Source organism: Canis lupus, chromosome 5 (assembly GCF_003254725.2).
Source record: "Canis lupus dingo isolate Sandy chromosome 5, ASM325472v2, whole genome shotgun sequence".
Taxonomy (NCBI): Eukaryota; Metazoa; Chordata; class Mammalia; order Carnivora; family Canidae; genus Canis; species Canis lupus.
In genome coordinates, this window is record NC_064247.1 from 52,707,543 (window position 1) to 52,726,702 (window position 19,160).

Genomic DNA, 19,160 nt, shown 5'->3' on the forward strand with positions numbered 1-19,160 from the left:
TAATCCTTCAAGGCCTAGGTCAAGCCCTGTTTCATTTATAAAATACACACAAGGGAAGGTGAATCTCTCTCCCACCTGACCTCGCTTGGCACTTATTTTGGCATCAACTTAGACATTAATACCCTGCATCCATGACACGCCTTCTAATTGTTTCATGTATATGTATCCTATTATTACCCTAAAAAGATGGAGGATTCTGGAAAGATAGGGAGCACCAATAAATGTCAAACAACAAATGTTTTTGTCCCTACGGGAAATGCAGGTTTCACCACCGAGGAGCTCCCAACCTATAGGAGAAACTTGGAGGTTCAACAGAAAAGTCAGCATGACACAACACATTCTCTGTCCGAGATATGACTGGAGTATTGTGGGGATACTGAGGCAGACTGGTGTGACTGGCTCTCCCACAGGTGGCAGGGAAGGTGCACGGATCAACATTGGTTGGCCTCTCCACATCCACGCTCCAGTCCGGGGAGCTGACTACTATGGACCACGTTTTGGAACTGACTCATGAGCTCAGCTCTCACTTCATCCAAAGATGCTTGGATGGTCTCTCCCAATTCAAGGCTCAGCTCTGGACCCTGGGGAGACAGTGCTGAACCAAACAAAAACTGAGCTCTCCTGATAACTATCTCAGGGGAGGCAGGTCATAAAGAGTCACAGGACCTATGGCAGCCAACATAGAATGATTAATTGTGAAAAATGCAACAAAGGAAAAGGATAGGGGACCATGAGAAGCTAACTGGGGGAAATGTGTTATTTGTGGTAAGAACGTAAATGAGAGAGATTAAGTGAGGGAATAAATGAAAATACTGTTGAATCCAGAGGAAGGAAAATTGAAGGCACTCACATCGGTCCTCATTTTTTCCTCATTATTTCAGTGGGTCTGCTTATTCTACCAACTAGTAATGGTTCTTTGAATGAGCAAATATTGTAATCAAAGAACTGAAATCATTCTCATCATACTTTGTTTTATTTGTCATCGATTGTTTCAGCTACATCTGCTGGCCTCAGACTTCTAACATCCTATAAATCCCTCTATGGCATGGATTGAGATCTCTCTCTTGGTTTGGGAATTTTTTTGGGGGGGGGGTGCTCCAAAGTGCTGTGAGCAGGACTGAGCCCCTAGTTAACATCCAGCACCCAGTTGTTGATTGACTAGAGTCATAGGGCAGTTGGTTGTAGACAGCTGGTCCTGGGCCTGGCAGTTGGCAGGACAAAGAAGAAATCCATGTTGATTCAATTTTCCTTCAGCTGAAAGAAGTCGTTATCCAGTGACATCCACAGCATCTGTGCCCAGAGGCTATCAGCAAGCCTGGGTCTGTGCTTTCCACCCTGGACACGAGGCACCTCCATTCTGGGGTGTGGGGTTGTTGCACTCTCTCCTCCTCTCCTGGGTGCCTGCTCTGCAAGCCGACCAGGAGCTCCAGCAGCTCCAGTGACCATCGGCCTTGGCTCCTGCACAGATTATTTCCCAGGGGAAGAGGAGGTTAGCATACAAGAAGCAGCTCAGACTTTATATAAGGAAGGAGGCCCATCCCACTACCCTAGAGTGGTCTGCAATCTCTCCTTGGGGAAATGCCTGGTGTAGCCAACCAAGACCTCTGTGCTCGCCGCCTTGCACTTAATTTGAAACTCTGGATAGAGTGAGAAGAGGCCACTGAGAGCCCATTCTCATGAAATTGGAGTGCGCGCTTCCATGGAAGATAGATAGCAGAGTAAGGCAGGAAGGGATGCTTCTCTGGAGGAATGACACAGAGCCACTGGAGGGTCTGAAGAGCAGAGAGCATAGCCCAGCCAAGGATTCAGACAAGGGCCAGCCTGACAGCCCCGTGGAGAGGCTTGCTGGGCTTTTGTGAGGGTTTGCAAGTCAGACTCGCTCAGACTCTTAAGGTGGGGCCACAGTGGGTGACAGAGTCTCTGCTCAGAGCATGACAGCACAGGCACTGATCATGGGTCACCTCTGGAAATCCAGCTCATGCAGTCCCTTGGCCTGGGGCTGCTGCCTTCCTCTGGCTCTGTGCCTTGGGGCAGACCCTCTCTCAGCCTGAGTTTCCATTTCTGTAAATGAAACAGCTAGGCTAATCTGGTGGGGTTTTTCCATAATTTTTTTTTCATTACTGGTTTCCCCCCCTTAAATGAAATCTTATAAAAGCCCTAATATGGCAGCCAGATGAAAGTCGAGCTGTTTTATTTGAAGCTGGGGTGTCTATCAGGTTTGCCCTGCTCCCCTGGGGCAGCCCCTAAAACCACAAGTTTTCTCAAATCCCAGTGTGAATATCACTGGATTAGATTATCTTCAGGTCCCTTCCAGTTTTGTAATTATACTCCCTGGTGGGACAGCCGCAGCAGGATTCTCTGTCTCTGTTTTTTCCCTGCCTCTGTGACTTGGTCCCCATAGGCAAAGGTTTGCAGGGAAAATCCTTAGGGACCAATGTCAGTGGGTCTCCATGGTGGCTGACTTCCCAGTCTTAGATTTCCTTACTGAATTAATCTTTGTCACGCTGAACATTCAGTCCCCAAGGCTACCTGATGTCCACACAGTGTTTGTAACAAGGTTAATGGAATACCTGTGAGCTGCCTGCAATTGACTGAATGTAATCTAGCAGGAGAAATGGGCTCTGAGGAAGAAGACCCATCCTCTGAGCCCTGTCATCACCCCCGGGTCATTGGCATCATGTCCCCCTTCCCCAGGGCCCATTGTGTGTACAGATGACTTAGCATGGCTGCAACTGAACCCAGCATTGGACCATTGAGAGACATAACTAGGTAACCCACACTCCTTCTTCCTCTCTACCTCTGTGATCTTGGACAAGGATCCAAGGGATCCAAGCAAGTCACTGGTACTGCGGGCACATGCCATAGTGTAATTACTGAGGCAGGGTTAGGCTAAGGACTATGAACCAGGACATACCTTCTCTTCCCACCCCCAAAATAATGGTCAATGCAATCATCTCAGACTCTCTGCCCTCATTTCTGAAATTTCCTGACTCTGACTCTCAGGATGTACATAGTAGAATGTAACAGTTCAGAGCTTGTGTCCTAGCATGGGTCCACCCCCCTGGGTCCAAATTCTGGCTCTGACACTCCCCAGCTGGATGACTTTGAGCAAGGTATGTCACCTTCCTCCTGTGCCAATTCCTCCTCTGCGAATTGGGGCTAGTAATAGTACTTATTCTTGGAGGAAGAGATGAGTTCATGCACATGAAGTGTTGGGATAGCACCTGGCACAGAATAAAGGTTAGTTATTCTTTCTGTCCACAGACCTTTGGTCCTTCTGGAAAAGCTGGCTGGTCAATGGGGCAAATGAGGGCTGAAACCCAGTCCACAGTCTGCTTGAAAAGTAAAGAAATCCCTGGGCCCTAGAGCTGATCTGTATCAGACCCAAAAAGTTTCATTGTTTCTTTAAGCACCTGTCAGGTAGTGCTTTTTTTCAGTTTACATGAGAAGACTATGCCAATCTCTGCCCCAGTAATTAGTCTACTTGTTTTTTATTCTCTGCATCCTTCTTCGTAAGGACCCTTGGATTCACTCACCATCTTGGCTCATTCCTCTCAGAATTCCTCCTATAGGAGGATTTAATTTGCAGTCCCTTCATCCAGCAAAGGAGGGATTAAGACAAGGCACCAAGCCAAGATAGATCCTCTTATTCTAATGTATCATAATAGAGCCTGACACATGTGTTGGCTAGTGTGTAACATCAACACAAACTGTGAGAAAGGTACTGATACTAACCCCATTTTTCAGGGGATTCTCAGATGAAAATTGGCAACCTTGGTATTCAGAGGCCTATCTGCCACCAGAACTCTGCTACCCTGCTTCCTGTTTAGAACTACTCCTCCAATGAGGAAATTATAATCCACCATAAGCTCATTTTAAACCCAGGCTCCCACCCCATCTTAACATGGGTATCAGCAGTTCATTTTATGGACCTCAGAGTAATACCTTAGATATACCTCTCCAGACTTCCTTCTTTTTTCCTTCACATTGTCTATAATGCACTTGCCAGTTGAGACCGATTTATACATTGTGTCCTTGCCATCATTCCAAGTACAGTATAAGCAGCTTTGCATGTGTGGAAAATTGGAAGCTTAGAGATTTGGGATGAATTCTTGGGCTAGAGATTCTTGAGGGTCAGAGGAAACTTAAATGAGAGTGATGAGCCCCAGAAAAAAGATATGGTTGACGAGGATCTCACAGGAAGTTAGGAAAGAAGTAGTTGGAACTCACATCCAGGTCCTCAGACTTCATCTTTAAGGAATATAGAATTCTAACCCTTGTTTGAGAGCCTTCTTCCCCGGTGGCAATCGGTTCATGCTATGCCATGATACATTTAAACCTCACTTGCCCCAGCCCTTTTGGGTTTTGCTCATAATTCTTTTCACTGTAACGCAACTACTTAACTCTTGTAGTGAGTTGAATTGTGTGCCCCCAAAGATATGCTCAAGTCTAAATACCATCCCCTCTAAAGGTGACTATATTAGTAAATAGAGTTTTTGGAATAAGTCATATTAAAATGAGGTCATGATGGATTAGGGTGGGTCCTAATCCAAAGAGTAGTTTTCTTTTTTTTTTTTTTTAAGATTTTATTTATTTATTCATGAGAGACACACAGAGAGAGAGAGAGAGGCAGAGACACAGGCAGAGGGAAAAGCAGACTCCATACAGGGAGCCCGATGTGGGACTCGATCCCAGGTCTCCAGGATCAGGCCCTGGGCCAAAGGCGGTGCTAAACTGCTGAGCTACCTGGGCTGCCCCAATGAGTAGCTTTCTCATAAGCAGAGAAAACGGAGTTGTATGGATGAGAACACCACGTGGAGACAGGCAGAGATTGGAACAGCACATCTACCAGCGAAGGAATGCCAGGGATTACCAACCACCACCAGAAGCTAGGAAAGGTAGGTCTACCTTCAGAGCCTCCAGAAGAAATCAACCTGGCCAATACACCTGAATTTTGGATTTCTAACTTCCAGAAGTGTCAGACAATAAATTTCTGTTTCTTTAAGTCACCCAACTTGTGGTGATTTCTTATGGCAACCCTAGGAAACTAATATATCCTTCCAGAAATGAATCCTATATCCATCTACACCTTGGCAAAACGAAACAAAACAAAATAAAAAACCCACAGATTTCATCTGAGAGAGGGTCTTGATAGCAGGGAGAAAGCATAAGCACCATTAAAGCAGAGAGGTGGAGTCAGCCATAAAACTCAGAACACAGATTCCTAGGTCAGGGGGCAAGAGGTCACAGAAAGGAGAGGCTGGGAACCCCAAAGATCCTTTCTGTGCTGGCCCCTCTGAGCTGGGCCAGGCTCAAATCTAAGTATGGAACTGGGGCACCTGGGTGGCTTAGTGGTCAAGCGTCTGCCTTCAGCTCAGGTCATGATCCTGGGGTCCTGGAATTGAGTCCTGAATCAGGTTCCCCGTAGGGAGCCTGCTTCTCTCTCTGCCTCTCTCTCTCTCTCTCTCTCTCTCTCCCTCTCTCTCTCTCTCTCTCATGAATAAATAAAAATAGAATCTTAAAAAAAAACACAAAATAAAGGATGCACGGGTCTTACCCTTTTGCTCCATTTGCTCACAGGCAAGGCCCTTGCGACCCAGCGGGCACTGACACTTGCAGCTGGTGCCCTCAAGGATGGGCTTCCCATTGTTGAAGCAGGGCCCGCAGCGGCAGGCATTGAATTCCATCAGGTACTGGTCCAAGGCCCGGTGCAGGTTCTGGCGTTTGGTCTCCAGGGGCCCCAGGGTTGTATGTCGTAGCACTTCATGGATGGGCTGCATCTGTGGGTGCAGAAAGAACAGAGAGCCCCTCCCTGGGTCTCCAGCTTCCCAGAGCCCGAGAACTGACCATCAAGCCTCTGGAGGGTCTGCTACATGCCAGGCATGGAACTAGACACTCAGTTCTACCCACTGCGTTGAATCCTCACAGCCACTCCTCGGAGCAGGTACTAAACTCCGGAGACTCCGAGTGTTTGAGTGACTTGATCAGGCTCAAACTATTAAGTTAAGTGCAAGAGCCATTCTGAACATGGGCCTGCTTATCTCTGAAAGCTGCAGTCCCCCAATCCCAGAGAAAGAGAGCTCAGCAGCTGTCTATGCCAACTCATCTGCCCTCACCAGTACTTTTAGGAAGCAGGGAGAGTGTAAAGTATTTATTATGTGTGTTTATGTGGTTTGGTGTTTTTTTTTTTTTTTTATTGTTAACCTTCAATGCAGGAATTGTTAAAGTCCTTGATGTGCTGGCAATACTGAACACTTCTCTTTTCGGTATAAGTGTGGGGAGGTTGGGGGGAAGGGGTAATTTGCATTTGAGGCACCCATTCCAGAAATGACTTATAACCCAGCAGGTTTCCCAACCTCAGCATGACTGCATTTCCAGCTGGATAATTCTTTGTTGGCAGGGGAGGGCAGTCCCGTGCGTTATAGAATGTTTAGAAGTATCTCTGGCCTCTACCCACTAGATGCTGGCAATAACTTCTGGTTGTGAAAACCAGAACTTCTCCTGACATCGCCAAATGCTCCCTGAGGGTGAATCGATCCCTGACTGGGAAGTAGTAGGTGTGGTAGAGAGCACTGAATCTGGAATCAGAAAATCTGGCATCGATTGGATCTCAGCTCTACTAGTTCCAGCTGTGTGATCTGTCAGGTTACAGGCACAGGGAGCTTGCCTTCTTCGTCTCTAAAATGGGAACAAAACTCTCACCTTCCAGGTTTACTGAGAGGATGAAAGCTGATAGATGGGAAAGGTCTATCACAGAGTGAAAATTCAATAAATGCTGCTCACATCCTAGTTATGTGACCTAGAACTCTTTCCTGTCCATCTTTAAACCTGAGCCTCATTTTCTATAAAATGGAAATAATAACCTACTTCCTAGAATTCTTATGAGGATCTAAAGAAGTAATGAATGAGAGATACCATTGCAAAAGGGAAGAACAGTATAAAGTAAAGCACCATTTTTATTAGTTAGATGTGATGATGGGGGAAAAAGCTGAAATTTTTCAAATTGCATGTACATATGGTTGTCTTCAGCATGCTTTTAAGGCCATATATTTTAACATAGAATCATAAAATGAAAGCTCCTTTGAAGATCTCTCATTTTATGGGACAGTAACCTGAGGCGGTGAGATGGGAGTGATTTGCCAAGCTTGCAGGGCAATTCAGAGATAGGACTGAGCCACACTGCAGCCATCTCACTTCAGAACCAAAAGTCAATAGAGGGCACTTGCAGTAGCCTTGAGTGGATTCCTGGTAATGTGTACAGAAAGACCCATGACAAACAGACCTTGGCTTGTGCTCATAGGTTGCAGCTGAGGTCACCAGCCTGGTCATTTCAGGACTGGATGGGCTGCCAGCCAAAGGCAGACGACCACTTACTGGAAGTTCAGGAAATTTGGCCCCATTGTTAGGCAGTCAGTGCAGAATGGGCTGCCCTGTGACTCTGGTTAAAGATGACTCAATTCCAGGGAAGGTCAGGACCATTGGGCAACTTCTAATCTAAGTCTAATGGACTTTTTGTCCTGTCACTCCTCACTCCCAGAATCCCCAGAATCCACAGGAAGAGGAAAGGGAGCATTCCTTGGGAAGGGCAGGTAGAAGCTAAAAGGAGGTTGGGGTGGTGAAAAAGACTCCTAGATCTTGAAAAGATACTGGCCATGGTTTTGTTCCCATTTTCCAGATTCAGAGAAAGCAAGTGGTATGATGTTAGCGGCACAATATAACATAACTCAGAATAATATATAACATAGCACAACATCATACATTAACACGATTCCTGTATTCACTCAGTCTAAGTAACTGCCATAAATAAGTGCTGCTATTTAAATAAGTGCTAAGCTATGGGGATATGCAAATGAGTAAGACATTGTCTCCACTCTGAGCATCAGGTTCCCAAAAGCCCCCTGACTGGCCTCCTTGTCCATTGTCTGTCTGCCTGTCTCTCTCCCCAGCCCTTCAAGTCACCCTTCATATGTCTTTAAGCATCCTTCTTTTAAAACACAGCTCTAGCTGTGTCACCTTCCTGCTCTATAACCTACCAGCCCCATTCATGCATCAAATCTGAACTTCTCAGGAGGCAGCATGTATTGTAAAGAGATCGTGTATATTAGAGTCTGTTGAACAGAGCTCAAGTTGGGCTCTGCCATTTACCAGCTATGGTATTCTCACTTAGCTCCCATCAACGTGTTTCTTCAACTGACGTTCACTAAGTACTCTCTACTCTCTCCCTAAACCCGTGATGTAGCATTTTATTATCCCCATGTTATAGACCAGGAAACTAGGGCTCAGAAAATAAAGTAGCTTGTCCAAGGTTACACACTGAAAAGGTAGCAAGCCAATGATCCAAATGATCTTTCTCACCCCAAACCTAGGCTCTCTTTCCCTAAAGACAGTATTTGGTCTTCTCCAAATCATTTATATCAGACTTGCCCTTGGAAGCTTTGCTCAAGGCAAACACAAAGTTCACCTCTTGCCCACAAAAGTTTATATATTGCTCCTGATATCAATTTTACACTTTTTGCCTAAATGACTAATAGCTTGATGATAGCAATTTTCAGACCCTATGTGAATTACAGGTGCGTGAAAATGGTCCCTTACTTATTGAGAAGAAATGAGATCTGGGTTAATCCACCTGACCTCTTTCATCATAGAGAGCGGGGTGGGATAATAGACTTTTGTTTCAACTGTTGGTATATCTTTTAAGAAAACGAATGTATCCATACCTGGGATTTAAAATATATGTAGAAAATGGGCAAGAGTCCAGAACAAATGGGCAAGAAAACAATAATATGTTACTTAAAAGCCCCAAATACAACTCTTTACTTAATGGACTGCCCTTGCCTATGTATAGAAATAGTTTGATGACTGGTAGACAATCCATCTCCTCTGCACTTTGATTATAGTTTTATTGCCTGTGTGAGGTTAGGCAGAGTTTCTCAACTTTAGCACTATTGACATGTGGGATCAGATAGTTCTTTGTTGAGGGGGCTGTCCTGTGCGTTGCAGGATGTTTAGCAGCCTCCTTGGTCTCTACTCAGTAGATGCCAGTAGCACCTTCTTATAGCTGTGACAACTAAAAGTGTCTCCAGACACCTGCCAGATTTCCCCAGAGAAGCAAAACAGTGGGAACTGGTTATGAAGTCCCAAGGTCTGAGATCCAGGCAGTTACATATAAGCTATGTGACTGTAAATGGCTCATTGGTGGGACACCTGGGTGGCTCAGTGGTTGAGCGTCTGCCTTGGGCTCAGGTCGTGATCCTGGGGTCCTGAGATTGAGTCCTGCATTAGGCTCCCTGCATGGAGCCTGCTTCTCCCTCTGCCTATGTGTCTGCCTCTCTCTGTGTCTCTCATGAATAAAAAATAAAATCTTTAAAAAAAATGGCCCACTGGTGACTTGAAGCCTCAGGTCCCTAATCTTTTCCACGGCAAGACTCACATCTAGACAAGAGGTTCATTATGATGAGGGGATGGGACCCTTTAGAGCAGAGGCAGCAAATACAGCTTTGGACCACGGCTTGTTCTCGTACGTCTTTTGTGCTAAGAATGGTTATTATGTTTGTCAAAGTTTGTATAAAAAGGAGGGGAAGAATTTGTATGACAGAGACTGTATGTGTGCCACAAAGCCTAAAATATTTACTATCCATTCCTTTACAGAAAAAGCTTGCCAACCCCTACTTGAACAAATGTAACTTTAAAGTCTTTTCTGTATGGATGCAAGTTCCTATATTTTAATGTGGCCTAATTCTGAAGAAATTCTGGGACTACTAGTGTAAAACTGGGCTCTGCCCAGATATAAAGCTTCTGCCCCCAGTGGTCCTGTGGCCTGGGTTTAAAGTCACGCACTCCCAATAGTCAGGCATGGGGTAGGCCAGCAGATCAGTGTGCCGTTACATTTAATCTTGTTCTTTGATGGGCTCATAATAAGAAATATGAAATGATCTGGTCTGCTTCACTTTCATTCCTCATGGACGTAGAGTTTCTTCAAGTGCGAAAAGACTTACCTCAAAATCAATAACAACAGGATTATACTTTAATGACCTCCCCCAGGAACGGTATGTAATGGTGCTCCTCTTTTCAGCCAAGCCAGCACCCCAGCCAGAACTGCCACCTCGCACCAGAGAAATGATGTCTTCCACAGCTGTGGTCAGCCTGTGGCCTTCTGCCGTCAAGAAGATAACTGCATTAGTTCATTTTCCAAAAAGCCAAAGGACTGGTCGGTAGGCTCCACTGCTCCCCTTAGAGCTGTCTCCTATTCTTCTACCTTGCTAAGTTAACTTGCAGAACAAAGCAGAGGAGCAGGACAAAACCCTAGAAATGGACCCATTAGAGCAGACACTGGGAAGACAGCCCAGCCCAGCCCAGCATGGCAGAGGGAGAGGATGAAAGAATGGAGGAGGAGTCATTCATGCATACTTTTATTCATTCATATGTCACATGTTTCCTCAGTGTCTGCTGCCTACCAATGAGATTCAATTAAACATCAGAGGTCCTGTGACAGATGTCTCTATGGGGCTCAGAAGGGGCATGAGGAAACACATACAAACTACAGTGGAGGAGGGAGGGTGGTCTGGGTGAAAGGTGTAGAAAAGTGAATGAATTTTTATAGATAAACGGAGAGAGGAAGGAAGGGCATCGCACAGGAGAAACGATTTGGCTTAAGGCCCTGACGCATGAATAGCCTAACACAATCGGAGTAACTTGAACCTGTTTCATATCTACCTCATACACTATACTGTAATCTGTTTCATCATCCCTGTGTCCTCTGTGTCTCCCACCTGAAAAAAAGTACCCAATACATTTGATGAATGAATGCATGCATGAAGACACACTGACGTGTTCAGGAAATGCCACAAAATATCTGTGTACAGTCTTTCTCTAATAATTGTTCTTTGACCTTGGTGACTATATTTGTCCCTCTCAGAGGACTTGTTTCTTCCCTCTGGACTATAACATGAGGGGCCTTCATCTCAACAGTCAACTACCCAGGTTCGGTCTATACATTTTCATCCCAGTTCGTTCTTTCATCTTTGTCTAGTGCTCGAAACCTAGGAGAGGGTACTTTCCAAAAACCACATATCTCTAAGGTGATCTCAGCCCATGATGAATTCAAAATAGAACCACAACAGGCGATTGGTTTGGGATATTTAGCAGCTACTCAGTGTGACCATTGACTGTAATGAAGTCAGTTGAGGGGGAAAATCATGTTCATGCCCTGAGTGTGTATCCAAGGAAAGGTCTAGCTTCTTTTTGGGAGACTCATTACTCAATACTTACTAGAATCACCACCTCCAATATTTTCACAACCTTTTCCTTCTAAACTTCCTCCAATTTTCATCCAGTTTGCATAGTCATATTCAATGCCCACAGAAATTCCAAAGCACTTCTCGATATCTCTGCTGGTAATACCTGCAACAAGGCGATGGAGAGACACAAAATGTTGAGGTGCTTCAAGACAGTGAGTAGAGAACAACCATCCACAGCGGTTGTAACTTCAGTTTTGGAGTCTAAGAGATCTAGATTGAGAGCCCAGTCCTTTAACCCAAGCTCAGCGTTCTCTTCTGTGTGACTCACGCCCAAACAATTCTTGAAATGAGGAGAATGTGTACTGCACATACTAGTTGCTCAAAAGTGCCAGTTCCCTTTCCTTTGCACATTCTTCATGGAGCCTCCTTGGGGCAGAAATTCTGCTTCATCCATCCATATAGCCCTGTGCCTCTTGCAGTAACTGGCCCATGATTGGCACCATTTTCACTCTCCCATTTTGCACACAATGCCTCTTCCTCCCTCCCTCATCGTTCCAAAGTCTACTCACGCTCCAGTTCAAATATCATGTTCTCCATGAAGCAGATTTGGATCAGAATGCTTCCTTCTTTTTTTCAGAGCTACCAATGTGTTTCAGTCAGGCATGAATGATCATATTTGCACATTTTTTTTTTTTTTTTGCTCAGGACCTCTCAGTACCTTGGAGAGGTCAGAGTGCTGTTAGAAGATGGATAGATCTCCATGGGGAGTCAACCTGACTTCAGGCCCCATGATAACTGAGTCCCACATTAGCTATTTCTATATTTGTCTACATCTGGGGACCCACGGAGGAACCTGAATCTTGTAGATGAGGAGCATCATCCTCAAAGCTGTAAAATCATTTTATCCCAATCCCTCACTCTGTACACAAACAAAGCTGGGTTTCCAGCCCTTTGTTGGGCTGGCAAGTAAGGCTAGAAAAATCGACTAGAGCAAGGTCCTGACCAGAGTCCAGCTTTATCTGTGGCTCAGGTTTCCTGAAGGTTCTGAACTGGAGTTTGCATTTTTGAACTGTCATTACTTTTAACTACAACTATACAATAATTATTACCAATACCTGCATTGTTATGGCAACCACAAGGAAAAAATAATTTAGGTCAGTTATTCAATTGAGCTAAGGATTAGATCTAATCTTTTCAAGGGAGTATTGAGGAAGCAAGTTTATTTGCCTGCATCCCCATCAAACTACAAACTCTGTGAGGTCAAATATTTGTGCCTTATTCACCGCTCTCTTGTCAACATGGCAGACAGTGTCTGCTGTGAAGGAAATGCTCCCTATTTTGAGAATAAGTAATTGATTAATGAAAAAAGTGAGTGAATACATATACGCCATGAGTCCTGTGGTATGGGCTTCTGACAGAAAGAATCTCAGGAGTCAGGAATCCTGAATTCAAATTCCAGTCACTTAAATAAATGGATGAAGAAATCGTGGTGTGTGTGTGTATATGTATGTGTGTGTGACTATTATATCTCTATCTCTGTATCTACAGCTATATCTATATAATATAATGTGCCACAACCAGGTTCATGGATGAACCTGGAGGATGTCATACTACATGAAGTAAGCCAGACACTAAACGAAAAAAATGACATGATCTCATTTATAGGTAGACTCTAAAAAAAACCAAATAAATATATGGAAGCAAAGAGTAGAAAGATGGTTTCCAGGGGTGCAGAGGTGGGGGAAGCAGGGAGATGCTGGTCAAAGGGAACAAAGTTGCACTTATGTAGGATGAATAAGTATGAACGTCCAATGTGTTGCCTGATGGCGACAGTTCATCGTATTGGATAGAACACTGAAAATTTGTAAAGAGAGAGGTTCCAGATGCTCTCATCACATACACACAGGCAAAGGAAACTATGTGAGAAGATACGTTAATTAGCTGCACTGCAATAATCATTTCCCTTTGTATATGTATATCAGATCTTCATGTTGTATACTTGAACCGGGTACAAATGTTATATTTTTCAAAAGTAAAACTAAACAAATCCCAGGCACGAGCACCCTGTATGAGCTGAGAAAAGGCTGGTGGTCACACTGGGCTTGTTTCCTGTTTGCAGAGACAGGGGCTGGCTTTGTCCCTCTCTAGACTCCCGTGAGCCACACACAACTCCAACCCCATGCCTCTGTGCACTCTTCTGAATCACTCCAGGGCTGGAAGCGCCTGGAAGGGGATGCTGTGAGGTATGAGCACCAGCACTCAGCATCAAGCACAGGGCTTCTCCTGCCACTTCTATTTGAGTACTTTTAATTGTTAATGCATTACTAATTGAGGAAGATTGAGCATATTTAATTGTTTTGATTAAAAAATGCTTCACCAGTGATAAACAAGAGTGGGGAAAAGGAATTCACAGGCAGAAGCCAGAGTGATTACAAGGAGAATGGCAGTGGAGGGCTGCCTGCTTCCAGTGACAGGGTAGGCTGATTACAGGGTGGGAGGAGGTGGTGCTGGAGAGCACCCACAGAGCCCTTATGCTCACACAGGGTCTGCACAGCCTGCCATGTGCGGGGGGAGTGGAGTGAGGGTGGGGGGGATTCCAGTTCAATTTGAGCAGCACTGTTCAACTGCAAAGATTTGCCTTCTAAGGACACCAAGGTAGGGTTTCAGCCAGCAAGGGAAGGTCTGTGATTTAAGAATCATAGGATGTGAGAACTTCAAGCATCCTTGGACGCCTAGCCCACACTCCTTATTTTTAATTGAGATGTTCTCGGTTCATAGAGGTGAATTATCTTTGCCTAAGATCCTATAGGTAAGAGATGGTGGAGGTGAGATTCAAATTCAAGTCTGTTTCACTTAGAAGCCTGTGGTATTTCCATTAATTGCAGTTGTCACATCAGACTAGAGAATTCTGCTATCAGAGAGAAAAATTTTGTAAACATTGACTGTGTACCATCCCCATCACGATGTGTGTTAGGCAGTGTAGACACTGTGAATTAAATAGGAATATGATGTAAATCTGAATTAGGTCTTGTCCTTGAGAAGCTAGCAGGTTTGGGACAACATACTAAACAAAAGCTAAGGTGTATCCCTAGAGTTGCCTGTTTCAATATACGAGGGTGAGAAGTGAAGTCACTCACTAGAAGCTGTAGGGGAGGCCAAATCAGAGCTGTCTACAGAGGGCCCATGGGAAAGCAAGACCAGGAGGCTGGGGAGGGGGCTATAGGGTAAAGCGGGAGGGGGGAGGGGGTAGAGAAGGTCTTATGTAGTGCCCAAATCCAGGACTTGAAACTGGTATCAGAAGCCAAGACACAGAACCAGAGACTTCTTGCTTTCAGCAAGTAAAGAGCAGAAGAAGAGGAGAGAGAGAGCAGAGAAATGTCTGGAGCAATTGCATGCACTTGCCCAGATAGATGGGTGTGGGGCATGAGTGGACTGACTACACAGCTGAAGTTTGAAAAACACAGGAGTTAGGGGGCGCGGACCCTCCACCCAGTTGAAAATCGAAGTATAGGGGATCCCTGGGTGGCTCAGTGGTTTAGCGCCTGCCTTCGGCCCAGGGTGTGATCCTGGAGTCCCAGGATCGAGTCCCACATCAGGCTCCCTGCATGGAGCCTTCCTTTCCCTCTGTCTGCGTCTCTGCCTCTCTATGTGTATGTGTCTTTCAAGAATAAATAAATGAGATCTTAAAAAAAAAAAAAAAAGAAAATCCAAATATAACTTTTGACTCCCCCAAAATGTAGCTACTCTTGATGGGAGGCCTACAGTTAACATAAATGGTTGATAAAAACATATTTTGTGTTTTATATGTATTATATGCTATATTCTTAAAGTAAGCTAGAGAAAAGAAACTTATGGAAATCATAAGGAAAATACATTTACATACTGTATTTATTGAAAAAAATCATGTATAAGTGGATCTATACAGTTCAAATCCATGTTGTTCAAAGGTCAACTGTATTTATAGAACCAAACAGTGATCCACCATGGCTCCACCCCATCCCATCAGGCTGGACTCCTTTGATGTCAGCTTTGGACCCGTATCATACTGGCATTTGTTTTGAGAGTTTGATGTTTCCCAAACATGGCTACACAGTGAGATTGTCTGGAGTGCTTATTAAAAATACAGGCTCCCATGTCCCACCTATATCAGTTCTAATTCTGTATTTCTGTGTAATCAGCAATCTGTATTTAAACAGATAACCCAGATGATTCCTAGTCAGCACATCTGGGGCCAGATATTGGGTACCATGGTTCTATAGCAAGCTCTGGTGGCTCATCACAGAGCACTGGCCTCTGCCCTGTCTCAGTCAATGCCTTTGTCAATGCCTTGGATATGGACTTAGCAGCCAGGCTCATCACATCTACCCGTAAGAAGTAACTAGGAAAAGCCAAGGATCATTCAGATAAAGAATCAGGATTCAAAAAGCCCTCAAAAGGTTTGGAAGAAAAGACAGACCAAGCACGGCAAAATGAGGCTCAGTTGGGAAAGCTGTAACATCCTTCCCTGGGGAGAAAATACCATGTACAAGCATAATAGGGAATGGGCACAGTTTAGGAGAGCAAGAGAAAAGGCTGTAGGGTTTTGGACAACTTCCAGCTCAGGAAGACAATGAAGCCAGGTGAAAAACCAGGAAGAAATTATAATCAATAAAGTAAAGGAGGGGATAATCTCACTCTCTTTGTGTAGCTGAGAGAAACCTAGAGCCTGGCACAAAGTTCTGTAGTCTACATTTTAAAAAGGAAATAAGAAAATAAGACATTCACTCAACACTATTCAGCCTTAAAAGAGAAGGAAATCCTGCCATATGCAACAACATAGGTGAACCTTAGGACATTATTGTAAATGAAATAATCACAGAAGGACAAACATGCATGATTTCACTTATATGAAGTATATAAGATAGTCCAACTATCAGGTATAAGAATCATGGTTGGCAGCAGTTGGGAGAGGGTGAAGAAATTCAAAACCACATGCTTTGGGAATGTTTGAGGGGATGAGGGATGTTCACCTGAACAACAGAGGAAAGATCTCTCTTTAAGAGAGATCAGTGAAAAAAAAAATAATAAGAGAGATGAGTGGAACTAGATTCAGCTCTCTCCAGAGGGTTGTCTTGAGGAAGAGGAATTAGGCTTATTTGTGTAGCTGCATGGGCAAGATTTAGGAGCAAAATGGCAAAAGCTACAGGAAAATAGATTGAAGCTCAACATAAGGTAAATCACCAAGATGGCCACAGGCCAAGGAAATTTGAGTTGTCTCATAAGGCAGTGAGCTCCCCATACTGAGAGGGTACCAAGCTGAGGCTATTTGCCTGTATGGAGCACAGTAGAAGGGTTTGAAGAATTGACCAGTAGTCTTTTAAGGTTGCTTCTAAAGCCATGATTCTGAAACTTTGCTCTCAGTGAGTTCACAGGCAAGTGTGAAGAACCGGAAGGGCATGATTACTACTCAGTGTGATGAGAGCTGTGAATGAGGCCAGCAGAGGGGACTCTTCCTTGGGGGTCAAAGGATATGGAGGCAAGTCTGAAAGGATGAGTAGAAATCAGCCAGACAAGCAGAGACATTGAGAGCAGAGGGATGCCATGTGGAGGCCTTGCATCCCTAGCAGCAAGATTCTGCTCAGAAAAGCCAACCTGACCTAAACTCAAGAATAGAAAAGAGAGATGCCAATCAGTGTAAGAAGTACTGGGAGCCCCTGGGCTCATTCCCACTCTAGTCTGCACCTGAGGAGAGCTGTTGTGATGCCCACCTAGCAGACCAGGAGCCCAGAAGACATGTCTCTGGCCACCATGTCTACGGCTTCTTTCCCACCTGGTCTTGTCTGTGGTACAGGTGTTAGAGCTGTTCTCCTGCCTCTTTGGAGAGGCTGCATCAATGTGGTGGGGAGGCAGAACCAGGCAGCTTGACTTCCAAGGTGCCAGAGCGCAGCAAGTCTGTCACTTCTCAGATGAAAAGCATCAGGTGGAAAACAGCAGGTGTAATACATTATTTATCTCTTTGCAACAAACAAATGCCATTCAGGTTGCTGTGATCTATCTGCTATGTTGGCTTTGCTACATTGGTTGCCCCCAAAGACAGGCTCAGAAGGACAGGGAGGACTCATAAAATCTATTTCATGCCATGATATTGGAAAAGATGATTATTTAGCTGGGAAGTGTAGGCTACTGTTTATGCATTGAGATTCATGCTCCTTCCCAACCACCTAGGAATAATAGTATAAGTACCTCTGTGCCTTTCAGATGCTGTTTCCTCTCCCAGTCAGCTCTAGAAAGCCTTTCTTCTCTCCCAAGGGCCCAACTCTGTGTCCCCCACGGTATCTCTGCGCTTCCCTCCAGCATAGTATTCAGCATACCCTATTGTCAGTTTCTTGGTCTATTCTTCCAATTCAGCAATTGTCGGTTTCTTGGTCTATTCTTCCAATTATACTGCAAACTTATAAAATCGTCTCTTGGGTTTACGGGTCTTGGCACAGAGCCTGGCATGTGACAAGCCCCCAGGAGTGCTCAGGGATGGGCTGATTCCAACCAATCTAGACAATACCTCTAAATGTTTTTGATAGTCTCAGATCTCCTTTTGGTTGATGATGCAAATCACATCTTTGTAATACCTCACAATGGATTAAGCGATGATATTTTATAAACCTTCATCTTCATTATCTCATTGGAGGCTCACAACAATCTTAGGGAGCCAGGAGGATTTATCCATTTTGCAGGCTCAATGGCTAAGAAAAGCAGTAATTGTGGTCAAGAATGTGAACTCTCGAGTCAGAGTTTTACATTCACATTCACTATTTGTGGAAGTTACCTGAACCTCTTTGGGCCTTATTTTCCCCATTGGTAAAATGGCAGTGATAGTTTCCACACACGAGTCTCTAAAACCAGCATCTGACACAATTAAGTGTTCGACAAATCTTAGCTACTATTAAGTTGCTTGCCCCAAATTGCGGTTGCTTGCCCAAAATGCAGTGCATGCTTCGTTTCATTACCTCAGTGTTAACAGTGCAGAGAAATGTTCCTCATGTGGCACAAGTAGCAGTAGCCTTACCAAGTCCCCGGTTCCATGATCACCTCATTCTACAAAGTGGCTCAGAGAAAGGAATCCATGCTCCCAACAGGCAGCATTGGGACTGCAACCTCAGATGTCCCTCCTGACTGATAACAAGTATCTTCAGGGACTCTGGTTCTTCTAGATGATTTTGGAGATATATATATATATATATATACACACACACACAAGAGGCAGTATAGCTGAGGGGGCTGATGTGGCCATGATAAGAGTCAGTTATAGCAGAGATTTTCAGTCCTTCTAGAATGAAGACTGCTTGAACTATAATTCACCTTTGCGCACCTACTGTCTGGGCAAATTATTTAACCTCTGTGTGCCACAGTATTCTCATCTGTAAGGTGGGGGCTCTCCTGGTGTCTGCCTTGTAGGGCTGTCTGTGGTGCTAAAGTGATTTGAGCTGTACCGTGTGCAATGCTGGGGATGATGCCTGGCTCAGACCCAGCAATAACAGTCAAATATTACTATTATTACTATTGCTGTGAATGCTACAGCGTACAAAGACTGGGCTGGTTGTCCCTGCTACTGAACTTGGAAAATCAGAGAAGGGTGGAGACTGAGGAGTTTGTCAAAACAGGTTTTCTTAATCCGCATTCTGCAGTTTATATTGTTAGGCTACGAATGAGTGAAGATTAAGAGAAAAGCCATATCTGATAAGGACCTATTATATGCTAGGCAAAACTTTCCCATGGGTCATCTCATTTCATATTCACACATTTCTCCACAGCAGGTGCAATCATTCTCGTTTTTAAGCCAAGTAAACAGAAGCTTAGATAGTTTGAGTCACTTGCCTAAAATTATACAATAAGTAAATAGTAGAACTAGGATTGAACCAAGGTCTGTGTCCAAAGCCCATTTTGTCC

At 44.5% G+C, this 19,160-nt stretch overlaps 1 protein-coding gene across 3 annotated transcripts in view; it reads right to left on the minus strand.

Annotated features, from left to right (window-relative positions):
- Nucleotides 1-951: 951 nt before the first annotated feature.
- The window catches only part of C8A (complement C8 alpha chain), a 65,039-nt gene continuing 46,830 nt past the window's right edge, over nt 952-19,160 (minus strand). For all 3 annotated transcript variants that reach the window (XM_025427775.3, XM_025427776.3, XM_035716558.2), the window contains 4 exons: nt 11,269-11,400; nt 9,996-10,153; nt 5,558-5,780; nt 952-1,458 (listed from right to left, as the gene is read on the minus strand). In XM_025427775.3, coding sequence (XP_025283560.3) covers nt 1,307-1,458; nt 5,558-5,780; nt 9,996-10,153; nt 11,269-11,400 — 665 coding nt within the window. In that variant the 3' untranslated portion in view covers nt 952-1,306. The remainder of the gene's footprint in view (nt 1,459-5,557; nt 5,781-9,995; nt 10,154-11,268; nt 11,401-19,160) is intronic.